Source organism: Dendrobium catenatum, unplaced genomic scaffold, assembly GCF_001605985.2.
Source record: "Dendrobium catenatum unplaced genomic scaffold, ASM160598v2 fragScaff_scaffold_421, whole genome shotgun sequence".
NCBI lineage: Eukaryota > Viridiplantae > Streptophyta > Magnoliopsida > Asparagales > Orchidaceae > Dendrobium > Dendrobium catenatum.
In genome coordinates, this window is record NW_021318883.1 from 491,438 (window position 1) to 505,485 (window position 14,048).

The window sequence follows — 14,048 nt, forward strand, 5'->3', positions numbered from 1 at the left end:
GAGAAGTACAAATGCTATTAATCCCATCAGAAGTACAAATGTAAACAAAACTAGTCCAAGTCTTATTGTATCAGTTACATCCGATTTTCTTCATATTAAAATCTTGCTGGTGATCATGATAATCCTAATTTTGCTCGTTGCAGTTATTGTGAATTCTCTGTCAAAGAGTTGGAACTATAGTTATTGATTGTACTTTAAATGAATGCAATTTTGATGTATTAGTTCTTGTGCCGATTGGGAAAAGCACTTCACAAGTTAATATAATTTTGGTTAAAATGTTAAATATTACTTATTGTATCTCTCAGACATTGAGGTTGCGTTTGGGATGACTTTCTTATTGCTTATTAAAGTAGCTTTCAAATATAAAAATTAAAATTTTTTTATCTAAAAAGCTGCTTTAAGAAGCAGTAAGAAAGCCGTCCCAAACGAAGCCTGAGTTTATTACCAGCTTTTAACTAAATCTGCTTATTCATGTTTCTCCTATACTATGCCCTATTGATATATAGATTTTAGATAAGCAAATAAGAATTCAAACAAACTGATTCCTAAAATTCATAAGAGTTATGTAATACTGACTTACGTTCAAAGATGAGGAACCTTTATCAAATTTGTAACTGTAAATTTATCCACAATTCCAGCATCATTAACTGTAAATTTGCATAGCTGTATGCTTTAGCTCTTGGCCTTGCTACTGAATTCTTAGTAAAGTTCTTCAAGAAGAAAAGAAGTGATGGTATAAGAATCGCCTGGCATATTTTGGTAAACATATAGTTCCTGGATGCTCTTCTGCGCAGTTTTTTTTACTGAAGATTACACTATATTCTTTATAAGTATGTTCTCTCATGGTTGATGAGTCTACTTTAGAAGTTTGACAATGATTAATTAACTCCATTCTATCTCTCTAGTTTCCTGTTTCCAAACAACAATTGAATATAGTAAGTACATATGTAACTATATGTCCATATGCATTCATACGTACATGCAGATGCAAATTTACTTGAGTTGTGAAAGATCTTGGGAGTATTTCGGTTACTAATTTCTTGTAATGGAATCCGAAATTTGAGGAGATGTTGAATAGCTAAAGAGTAAGTTTGGATATCTGTAAATCATTCTCATGAGTTCTAAAGAGTAAGCATTATCTCAAACAAATTTTATTTAGTAGTTTCTTCCAAGCATTATCTCATGCAAACTCTATGCTTGGAGTTGGGAAAGACAATCTTGACAGCCTCACCTAGTCCCTTCTCCATATCCGATATGAAGGCTAGATGTTTTATATCACAATTAAAAGCTAGCAAAAAATTCCTCATAAACCACTCATAAGTATTTTTGGATTCATATTCGGCTATGGCATACACAATAGTAAATGGACAATTATTTCCATCAAAATAATTGAAGAAAGAAGTACACCTAAATACTTAGACTTCAGGTGATAGGCATTAACACAACTATACATCTATGTCAAGCAAGGGAACCATCAATACAAACCTTAAAACTAACAAAGAATCGCTTGAATGAGTTGTTATGAATGTCACACGTGTATGCTATGTGTGAGTTTAGATTTCTATTGATTAACTCCGACCTCAAAGTAAGCACCCACATGTAATTATTATCTATTGAGCCAAACATGATGTCTCTTATTAATTCTCTTGACCGCCATGTTTTCAAGTATATGAAAAAGGCAATCCAAAAATGATCTCCAAGTTATTGTCGATGTCCTTTGGTGTGTAATATCAGGATTCTTCTTCGTAATACCCTTAATTGCATGAGCTACCCAACTTGTAGTAGCCTTCTTGTTTCTAGTCGACCGACTCCTAGACACAAATGCGTGAATGCAATTTTCTAACTTCAAAGGAGCGGCCTTATGGACATAGAAAGTACATATTCTTCATGGACAACGATGGTATGTGCAAGTAGCTATTACTCTGGATTTATTACTAACCTTTTATCTTAATAGCAAAGTTATGCAAAATTGTATTAGATCAAATTGCTTGTTTGAAACTTATTGTATCCTCAAAATGCAAACTGACACATAGAGAATTTACATCTTCATCTTTAGAGAAACCATCTCACAAATCATCTAGCATTATGTCATTATTCTCACCACTCTTCAAACTTGAATGATTCATTTCAACTAATTGTTTGTCATTTTGATTTTGAATATTTTGTGGTTGACTCATATATTCTTCATGAACTGCAACCCCCACCTGATCAATTCTACTTCTTTCGTAAGAACTGTTAAACATGTCAAGTACATCAGTATCACTCATAATAGGCAAGGTTCCATTGGTACGATAGTGTAACTCAAACAAATGACCCCTAATGCACTTCACTTCGACTTCGTTCTTTCAACAACAATAAATTGATTTCATTTCTCCGAAGCTTTAACATTTTTTAACTTCCACCAACATATTTCATTCTACTTTTACCCTTCACCGCACTCCAATATTCAATAAATTTAAAAACAATAAATTGATTTCATTTCTCTGCGTTTCTTTAATTTGTTATATGTTTGCAAGTGTCAACAATTACCACCAAAAATTCTACGATTCTATTTAGGCAAATAATTCATATTTTGTAAACTGTGAAGGCGTTTGTTTACCATAGCTGAAGCCAAGAAACCGTGTTCGGCTTCTTCAAGAGAAAAGAAAACGGGAAATCAACTTTCTGGAAGAAACAGAGAAATACTTTCTTAATTTTTTGGGCTGCCAATACAACTCAACAAAGGCTTATTTAAAGAAATGCATGGCTATAGGAAAAGCCAAAAAACTAACTACCTAAAGAAAAAGCTAAGCAACAAAACTAAAAGAAAAATATGGAATAAATCCTAACAATCAACCCCCTAATCCAGATTTTACAAAACATCAGAATCTGTCCAACCGTCTCCAAATCTGCGGCTATGGCCAAGCTAACTTCTGGTTCAACCCCTTGAGACAAATTTGGACAAAACCTCTTAATATGCCCTTCTTTATTACAATGATAGCACTTCCTGTTGGCATTGAATCTACGCGATTCTGATCTTCCTCTAGCGATCAGAATGTTGCCATTCTTGTCTTCCTTTTGGTCGATTTTCCTTTGAACATCTTTTGACATTAAAACGGACTTAACCTCCATTAATGTCAAAGTTTTCTTACCATACAACAATGTCCACTATGTTTTCATACGTCTTCGGTAGAGAGCTGAGGAGTATGATCCCTTGATCTTCTTCGTCAATTTTCACATCAACATTCCTGAGGTCAAGGATCAATTTATTGAAATCGTCCAAATGCTTCCGGAGTTCTTGATTTTCTTCCATTTGGAGTGTATACAATTGTTTCTTCAACAACAATCGATTTGTAAGAGACTTTTTTATATAAATTGATTCTAGCTTCCTCCATACCTTCAATGTCGTGTCTTCTTCAGCAACCCCTCTTAACACTTCGTCACCGATAGAGAGAAGGATGATATTGTGCGCTTTCAATTGGATTTCTCTCGCCTTGGCTCTGTCGGTGATTGCAGCTAAATTCTCTTCAAAGATTGCATCGGAAAGGTCTTGATGAACCAAAAGCGCCTTCATCTTGATCCTCCAAAGACTGAAATCGTTCTCCCCCTTGAACTTGTCGATCTCCAGTCTTTGCATCGACATGACGAAGAAATCAAGATCTTAAAAGAAAAACCTCTGTGCTTTGCTCCTCAACACAAGCAGAACCCTTCGGCTAGTTGTTGTACAGCTTAACGGTTCAAAAAACCGTTAAATCAGCCACAGCTCCTCCGGGCGAAATCCCGAGCAGCCTCCTCCCGTGCTTTCTCCGCGCCCAGCCGCTCGCTGGTCCAGCGCCCTTGCACGCCTCACGCCTCTTTCTCGCACCACGTGTTTCTTCAACAACAATCGATTTGTAAGAGACTTTTTCATATAAATTGATTCTAGCTTCCTCCATACCTTCAATGCCGTGTCTTCTTCAGCAACCTCTCTTAACACTTCGTCACCGATAGAGAGAAGGATGATACTGTGCGCTTTCAATTGGATTTCTCTCGCCTTGGCTCTGTCGGTGATTGCAGCGAAATTCTCTTCAAAGATTGCATCGGAGAGGCCTTGATGAACTAAAAGCGCCTTCATCTTGATCCTCCACAGACTGAAATCATTCTCTCCCTTGAACTTGTCGATCTCCAGCCTTTGCATCGACATGACGAAGAAATCAAGATCTTAAAAGAAAAACCTCTGTGCTTTGCTCCTCAACACAAGCAGAACCCTTCGGCTAACTGCTGTGCAGCTTAACGGTTCAAAAAACCGTTAAATCAGCCACAGCTCCTCCGGCGAACTCCCCCGAGCAGCCTTCTCCCGTGCGGTCTCCGCTCCCAACCACCAGCGCCTTCGCACACCTCACACCGCCTTCTCGCACCACGCTCGCCGCCAGCCCGTCTCCGGCCGGCCTCCGTGTGCAACCTCCCGTGCACTTGCTGTCCGTGAGCTCCTTCGACCCACATAGCCCAACACGATCACCTTTGCGCGTCCTGCTCTCGCCAACCTCCATCCTCCGGCGATCTCACCTCTACACGAACTATTGCACTTCCAGAGCTTCTTGCTTCATCAGATCTGATCTTCTTGGCTCCAAGAACTCCTTCCTTCTAGGTGGTTCTCCGGTGAGGAGTGTCGTGCGAATGAAGAAGAAGAAAAAATAGAGTTGAGGAAGAAATAGATCGGAACCAATGCAAGAAAAGGAAGGTTGCTCTAATACCAAATTGTAAACTGTGAAGGCGTTTGTTTACCAGAGCTGAAGTCAAGAAACCGTGTTCGGCTTCTTCAAGAGAAAAGAAAACGGGAAATCAATTTTTTGGAAGAAACATAAAAATACTTTCTTAATTTTTTGGGCTGCCAATACAACTCAACAAAGGCTTATTTAAAGAAATGCATGGCTATAGGAAAAGCCACAAAACTAACTACCTAAAGAAAAAGCTAAGCAACAAAACTAAAAGAAAAATCTGGAATAAATCCTAACATATCTTTTGATACATAATTCAAACACTAAAAAATACATCCAATATCAAACACACAAATAAGCTGATATCAAAATTCAAGTTTGAAGTTGAAAACTTGAATCCTATGATATATATATATATTCAAATCAAATTCAAATCTGAAGTTGAATAATGGAATTCTATGAAAATTCCAAGCTGATAAGAATAGCATTTTAATCATTATATGGAGTTGAATAAGACCTCTTAAAATAAAAGAAAAGCAATCATTTGTAACTTGAACTCACAACAATATATATATATATATATATATTCAAATCAAATTCAAATCTGAAGTTGAATAATGGAATTCTATGAAAATTCCAAGCTGATAAGAATAGCATTTTAATCATTATATGGAGTTGAATAAGACCTCTTGAAATAAAAGAAAAGCAATCATTTGTAACTTGAACTCACAACATCTTAAAACATTAAACAGCTCACAAGTGGAGAAGACGAGAAGCAAATATGTCATAACCATAAAATGGAGAAGAACAACTCATTTTTTGGCAGATTTAACCGAATAAGTACGAGAAAGGAGAGATATTTCGTTACTAGTGCTGATCCAACAACAACAACATTGTCGGTTGAGCGGAGAAGCTCGAAGCAACTCTACTAGAAGCGCTTCATGCGATATCAACTATAAAATGTAGAAGATGAAAAGCAAAGTTAAAGATAAGGAGTGTGGAGGCGCAAAAGAAGAGCCACACAAGCGAATTGTTCATACAGAGTAAACATAGTATTATTTTTTAGGAGAGAATAAAATTTAGGTGGTAGGTATGTAAATAGTATGATTTAAATGTTAGATAAATAATTATAATACTTTGACTTGTTATATATGTAAAAACCCCAAAATAAAAATATAACAGTATATAAAATCAAATAAAATGGGTTGGTTATATTTACTTACACGCCATTATGTAATTGTCGATCTCCAGTCCAAAATGCGGGTCACATGACAACGCATCCAATTTACGGAAGACCTCGTCGCAGAAATTCGGAGCGAGCGCGAGCGCGAGCGTCAGAGAGATGGCTTCGCTGACGAGAACCGCGGCATCTTTGGCTGGCCTCCTCGTTCTCCTCATCTCCTTCACCGTATACATCTCCACCGCCGACCTTGGTTCCCGTCGCTTCTCGCTCCCCTCCCTCCCTCTTCACTCCTCCTTTTTCTGTGGCCCAGCCCCCTGCGCTGCCACCGCGGCATTAGGACGCCAAATGCCGCCTCTTCGCGTCTACATGTACGATCTTCCCCGCCGCTTCAACTTCGCCATGATGGATCACCGACCTGACACGGATCCCCCGCCTGCTACGGGCAAGGATATTCCGCCGTGGCCGCCCAGCGCGGGGATCAAGAAGCAGCACAGTGTGGAGTACTGGATGACCGTGTCTCTACTCGTCAGCGAGGAAGAGGCTTCCGTGGAGGAGAGGGAGGCGGTCAGGGTTCGCGATGGGGAGGTGGCGGACGTGTTCTTCGTCCCTTTCTTCTCCTCACTTAGTTTTAACTCTCACGGGCGCAACATGACTGATCCCGACACCGAGATCGATCGGAAGCTTCAGGTATCACTTATCCTTCAATTGTATCTATGTCGGCCTTATTTTTTATTAATGTGTTATCTGGATTATAGAGGGCGGTTTATGGAATTATGGTCCAAAATAGGGGAGTAAAGATTAGCATGGGTTTTAGGGGACATTCTGGATCTTGTTGTCTTCTGAAGTTGTTTTTTGAGAATATTAGGAGCTCAATGATAATTTGGCTATAAGGGTCTAATATCTTCGTTAAACTCTGAATCCTTATCTCCCTTCACCTATCAGATGCTTGCCTTTTTTATTGACATCAAAATTGTTGCTAAAAAGTCTAAGGTTATATATACTACTAAACCTTTTGAGCTCATATTCAATTCTTTTACTAATATTTGGGTTTAAACAAATGACCCTGAGTGGATTTGGCTTTTCTCTAAGGGGTTGTTGGTTGCAGAGACTATAAATTTCAAATTTAGAGACGATAAATTTATGAGTGTTTTGTTGATTGAATTACAGATACTATTAATTGCAGATAATTTGAGTGTACTATATTTCAAATGCAAATACTATAAATTTTTTAGTATTTTGTTGAGAATAAGTAAATAAAAGATATTTATCTAAGGGAGTTAAAATTACTCAAACAGGTTATGTTTTAAGAATTTGATATTTTCCCTATTTGAGTGAATTCTAGATACATGATACATCGGGTCTTGCAATCTCATTGTGCTTATGTACCTGCCTTCATCGCATTCATAAAATTATTGTCCCTGCTTTCACCCTACGTCCTCATGACCTTAATGCCTCCCCGCCCTTGCAACCTTGGAGACCTGATCTGTGATTCTTCTCTCTCCTCCTGCTCTCCCCAACCCCATATGACCATATAATTACCATTTCTTACAACATTGTCAATTTTGTCTACATTGCGAGGGCACCCTGTGTTATATAGCCTATTAAAATATTATTGAAAGAAACGGGTTGGAAGGCCATCTATGAGGTACATGATATTGCCAACTTGATCTTTGTTGATGAAGAGGAAGGTATATGATTTCTTTGAACTTGGTTGGCTTCAACATGAATTTATTCAAGGGTTATTCAACCCTTTTACATGTATGCACACTGATGGTTAGCTCACACTTTGATTTATCCTTTTGATTACAATGGGAGGGTTTCACTAACTATCACCACACTCAAAATATTCACCTGAACATCATTTTTGGATCTATGGTTAGGCTTGCCATGTCCTAGCTATCCAATTTTGAACTTAGCTAGGGTGCACCTTTGGGGCATAAAAACCCTCTAAAGTGCACATTTGGGGCAGGTTCAGACAAATTCATGGGGTTTCTACTCACACCAGAAAGCATAAGAATCAACCCTAACAACATGAGAGCCATACTTGAGATGAATTTTCCCAAGCGACAAAAGAAGTATAATGAATCATTGGACGAGTCGCCCAGCTCGATCGCTTCTTCTCTCGACTCAATGAGAGATGCTCGTCTTTCTTCAAAGTCTTTAGAAGATCAAAGAAGTTCTCTTGATGCTAGGACTACAAAGCTGCCTTCTAGTGGCTGAAACCACCCCTTCTCGAAAGCCCGCGACCAGGTAAGAACCTGCTATTATACTTACGAGTTGACGAGGACATAATTATTTATGTGCTCATCAGAGAAGTGGGAAGGATGCCATGGTCAGTTTACTACATGAGCAAAACACCACAGAACAACGATACCCAAACATGGAGAAACTTTCATGGGCATTGGTATGCCTGGAAAGGAGGTTGCAATCCTACTTCTAGGCTCATCCCATCCAAGTGTTGATTGACCATCCACTCAAAGCTTTACTTGCTAAACCAGATCACTTTGACAGACTGCTCAAATGCTCGATAGAGCTTAGCAAGTTCCAGATTGTAGGATTTAAAGCTATCATTTTTTCTATTTGGTGGGATGTAGACTAAATAATGCTTAAATCCTACTCAAATTTTTTGATGTAAGTTTTTGCATGATTTAAAACTATCATTTTTGTTATTTGACAGGATATTTATGCTTAAATTATGTAAGGTTTTAATATTTTATGAATGTTTTAATTGTGTTTTAGGGCTATTTAAGGATGAGTTTTGTCTAGAGTTTTCATGTTATGTATGCTGAGTTTATTTTCCTCTTGTTGGAGTGAGTTTCCTAACAGTGGCTAATAATAGATCAATTGTATCTTTCATTATTAGTTGAAGGAGTAATAACAAATCTGCCCCTACATTTGTGTTCCTGGATTTCTTGTTCTCTATTTTGCTATTTTTGCTTCCAAGACGCATCACATTGTGAGAAGCCTAAGATGGTGTTTGTGACTAACCCAGAGATAACAATTACAACATACCTGTAGGTGGTGGTAGCAAATAATCTTTAGAGAATGAAGGTGACAAAACTAGGTTTAGTTACTGTGCTCGACTTAAATGCAATGACAAGGGAAAAGCTGAAAGGTGGTGGTAATTGCAAAGCTAACAATGAGAATAATAATGAACTTGAAAGCAACTATTGCACAAGCCCAATGACAATGATAGTAGCATGCCTAAATGTGGTGATTATAGTTAATGCAAATCTAAAGGTATTGGTTGCAACCCAAAGGCGTTGACATCTACTAAATTGTAGATTACGGTTGACTGATTGATAGTCAACTTTGCCATAAAAGTTATTGTTTTATGGATATTTGGAATTGTTTTAGAGATTCAAATTGATTATAAACTTCTTATGAGTGTATAAGAGAGTAGACGAGATGATGAGTTTTTTTATCTTTCTTTGTTTGGAAGGACCACCAACCAAATTTTATATAATTGATTCTGTTTTATAAAGTTGCATTTAATTTTGTTTCCAGTTGGATCATTTAGTTATAAGCCATGAATGATTTTGTAGTTAGTTTATAGCTGGATTCAACCTATCATCCCTTGGTATTATGGTCTTTGGTAATTAGTTGCATCTCTACTTAAACCTTATTAAGTTGCATCCAAAGATTGACATATTCGGTGAAGCTGGATAGAGATGAAGGCGAAATTGACCCTAGTTAGGATGGTCCTTCTATTGGTGTCAAGCCTGGTCTTTAGCTTCTCTCATGAGTCCTGCCCAATAATAATTGTCTTCTGTATGCGCTATAAGTTGGATCAAGGTTCTGATTAAATGGTCAATCAAAAACACTTTGGATGACAATGATGTTTTAGAATGTGATGAACCAAATTGACTGACCATAATATTTGAGTTGCAGCAATATGAATGGATGTGTCTCATAGTGGCGTTGACATGAACAGTAGTAATGAGTGGCATCACAATAATAATGGCACCTCTAGGTAGCAGCAATGAGCGACAATACATCATAACCAACGAGCGACAATACATCGTAACCAACGAGCGACACAGGATGTTGGAAACAAGCGGTGGAACTTCATTAATGAGCATCGGTCCAAAATTTTCTCAGAGCTTTATTTATTTTTGATAATTTCTTTATAATGAATGGAGTTTTTGGTCTATTTAGATAAGATTAGTTTAGAATTTATCTACATCCAGTTTCAAATTTCAAAGGTTATTTGGAATAAAAAAAAAGGAGATGCAAACATCTGATTATAAAAAAATTTGCAAATGCTGGCAGATTAGTATTTTATTCTCATGCAGTGGACTGATAGGAAAATATTTAAGGTTTATTGCTTCCTCATATAGATTTAGTGGAAAGAAACACCAATGTTTATTGAATTTTTGGCGAAACTGATCCACTTTTGAGTAGAGTGTTTAGGGACGAATGAATCATTAGAAGGTAGTGTAGACATTATAGAGTTAAAAACAATTCAAAGAAGTTTAAGGTCTTGGGAATGAATTATAACCAAACGAGGATATGCCAATGGCAATGGAGGCGTTGTTGTGATCATCGTAAGCAATAAGTTGGGAGAGATGTTGCTCTGGCGATCCCTTATCACAGGTGATTTTGAAACTGTTGCTGTAACTTTAAATCTATCACGAAGCTTCTTGAATCCAAATTGAGAAAGCTAGATTTTATCGTTAACATTGCAAAGTTAAACTCTCATTAATCTCTAACGTGCAATTCATGTTCACCGCATGTGGTTTCACATAAGTTGCTGTAACTTTAAAACTTTATGCTGAGCGAAGATAATGTTTTGTATGACTTGGATATGATGGTTTTGGTTAAGTCAAGCCTTGTGCAACTGTTCAAGCTTATGAGAGCTTTTGTTTGATCCTTTGAGCATTTTGAACATTTTTTCGTTGTTTTAGAGTTTGTCCGGGAGTTGATCATGCTAAAATCTAACAAACTCAAATTAAACTCTGTTTCGATTCGTTTGGTTCACCTAAACCAAGAGCTCTCTCATATCCAGTTATTTATGAGAAAGCAGATACCCAAATATTGTTTTTCTCTTAGCTTATGCTTTTTATCCGTTGACGTTTTTTGTTCTCCCTTCTTAATTATTTTTATCTTTACTATGTAAAATATTAATTTTTGGATTTTCTTACATTTTCCAAAAGATCTATTGAAGCCCTTGATGCCAAATTAATTCCTATCCAAGGTTTGTTCACCGTAGTTTTCCTTCTTAGCAATGAAATTATAAAATATAATTCTCATTTATAGATTAAAATATTCAATTAAAAAAACTTATTCACATGTCATCACCTATTTTTTCATTTCAAATTGAAATCAAGCTGGGCTATTTGAAGGAATGAACCCTTTAATACTAATTGGGTAAGCCTCTAAGTAATTAGTCAGCTAACTAACATTATTTACAAGCACTTCTGAAGCTAAGATATATTTGAAGTCCTGACTATGCCCCCAGACCCCATTCTTAATGTAGGATCGAGCTCCTTGTACTTCACCTTGCCATTTTAAACCAATTGCCTTGTTTTGTATGTCACTTAGAACTAGTTCTTGGTCAAGCTATCTAATCAAATGGTTACCTAATAATAATTTTTTGGACCACTTAACATGAAGAAATAAATGAAACTATTTTTGGCAATTAAGGAAATTGACTTATTCGGATAAGCACTAGTTAACGGTCAGATATTTTTTATTCAATGTTTAAGCTAACTCTTAATGTTTTGTTCGAGTAAAACCCTGAAATTTATTTGATGTCTGTCAAAAGATAAATTTGATCTGAAAAGGTCATATTATTTTGGTTTAATCTTTCTTCTCAGGGACTGTTAAGTTGTTGCTACGTTATACTGATTTCTCTAACATGTGGCAGGTTGACTTGCTCGACATTTTAAGAAAGTCAGACTACTGGCAACGGTCAGCTGGTCGAGACCATGTTTTACCCATGCAGCACCCAAATGCATTTAGATTTCTCCGTGATCAGTTGAATGCATCCATTCTTGTGGTTGCTGATTTTGGGAGGTATCCAAAAAGCTTGTCCAACTTAAACAAAGATGTTGTGGCTCCATATGTTCATGTTGTGCAATCCTTTATGGATGATGATTCTTCTGATCCTTTTGAATCACGTCCCACGCTTCTGTTCTTCCGGGGAAGAACAGTAAGGAAAGATGTGAGTGCAATATTATTTCTTCGGTTTATTATTCAATCATAGCTAGTTATGCTAAACTGCATTCATGGATCTTAATGAAACTTTTTGGCATGTTATTTGTGCAGGAAGGAGTTGTACGCCAAAGGCTGGCCAAAGTTTTAGCTGGCTTCGATGATGTGCATTTTGAAGATAGCTTTGCTACTGGGGAGGGCATTAAAGCTGTAAGTTTTTTTATTCTTTTTTACCAGCACATATCTCACGTACCGTTGCCTTGGTTTTAGGTTTATGATCAGTGAAGGTCGTTCGATAATATGTTAATGTTTTAATGTTTTCTTATTTAAGACTTCAATGCTAATGCCTAAATCATGCTGAGCTTCTTCAGTGTTGTTCAAAATTGCAGAGTCAGAGCAAAATGCACTGTAGGCATGGTTTGGACTGTTAACCTACAATTATTGCTATTTAAGTCAATAGATAGACAAGAAGTTATGGGTTATTTCTCGTCCATATTTGATTTTCTTGAGCTAAGGTCTCTTATTTCCAGGACATCAGGTGGAAGTAAACACACACTCAGGTCATCTGGTAGAAGCAAAAACACACACTTGAATGTATTTATTCATGCATGTATATGTCTTCCTTTACTGTAACTCAAAAGGTTTATCAGCATTAAAATAAGTCAGAAAGCCTATTTTGGTTTGCTTTTCTTGGAAAAAAAAAATTCTACTGGCAGTCTTGAGAGTTCTTTTCTTTTTGGCATCGCATCAGATACAGCCTCCCTTTTGTATTCTTCACTCGTCAATTCAACTCTACTTTTCTTCAGGAGAAGATCTGTGTTGCAGTTTATATATTTGCATAAACACATATATTCCCCTTAAATAATGCATATTTTGCTATTAAGCTATTTCAAATCGCCCAGTACTAAACTTTATATACTTCTTTGGCAACCCCAGTCCACACTCGGCATGCGTTCATCAAAGTTCTGTCTGCACCCTGCAGGCGACACACCCTCCTCATGCCGCCTGTTTGATGCTATCGTCAGTCATTGTGTCCCTGTAATCATCAGCGACCACATTGAACTCCCCTTTGAGACTGAGCTTGACTACACCGAATTTTCCTTTTTCTTCTCAGTCAATAAGGCCCTACAGCCTGGGTACCTGGTTGCCCAGCTCAGAGCAGTATCCAAGGATAGGTGGCTTGAGTTGTGGAAGAAGTTGAAGGCTGTGTCCCACCACTATGAATTTCATTATCCTCCAAAGAGAGATGATGCTGTAAACATGCTCTGGAGGCAGGTACGCCAAAAACTCCCTACAGCCAAACTTGCTGAGCACCGGAGTCGACGACTAAAGATACCTGACTGGTGGAATTGATGGTGGCCATTGATGATGATTTTGATCACTAATGGCAGTGATAGTGACCATGATAACAATGATTGTACGCTAATCTTGTTTTCAGGTCTTTCAGGATTTTTTATGGCCTAGAGCTATAGTGTACATAGTGGCTGCAAGGCCTTACCTGCTGCTGCCATGGTTGAGTGAATTTTGTGACAATGGATGCACAAGCCTTTTTTGAGCAGAGGTATTTATCCCCAATTGTAACTTTACACTTTTGAACGATTTTTTCTTTCCATTCGATAGAATAAAGCTTTGTTCTTAGCCATCTTTTATGTCATTTTGTTTTTTGATATGGAACATGAGTTCCTGGACATGCCAATCAACCTCTGATGAATGCATAGAATTTGAAATTAAATTAAATATTGATGCTGCCATGAGTGCCTGACGTGTTCCTGGTCATTGTGGCGTGTCAATAAGAATTTGAGGTGGGCTCAATGAGGAAAACAATCACCCGATATATATATTGCCACCATTGATTTATTAGTTCTGGCCTTTTGTTAAGTTGAATTAGCTTTCTATAGACCAAAGAACATCACCTTGGAGTTGTAGATCTTGATGAGGGTATGAAACAAAGTCTTCGTTTAGGATAATTTTATTACTGATTCTTAAAGTAATTTTTTAGTATAAAAATTTTAATTTTTAAATTAGAAAATTAT

At 37.2% G+C, this 14,048-nt stretch overlaps 1 protein-coding gene across 1 annotated transcript; it reads left to right on the forward strand.

Annotated features, from left to right (window-relative positions):
* Positions 1–5,973: 5,973 nt before the first annotated feature.
* On the forward strand, positions 5,974–13,657 carry LOC110110489 (probable arabinosyltransferase ARAD1). The gene is made up of 4 exons (XM_020841991.2): positions 5,974–6,546; positions 11,729–12,025; positions 12,130–12,225; positions 12,952–13,657. Exons 1-4 carry the CDS (start codon positions 6,019–6,021, stop codon positions 13,366–13,368), a joined length of 1,338 nt encoding a protein of 445 aa, XP_020697650.1. The 5' UTR covers positions 5,974–6,018; the 3' UTR covers positions 13,369–13,657.
* Positions 13,658–14,048: the final 391 nt, after the last annotated feature.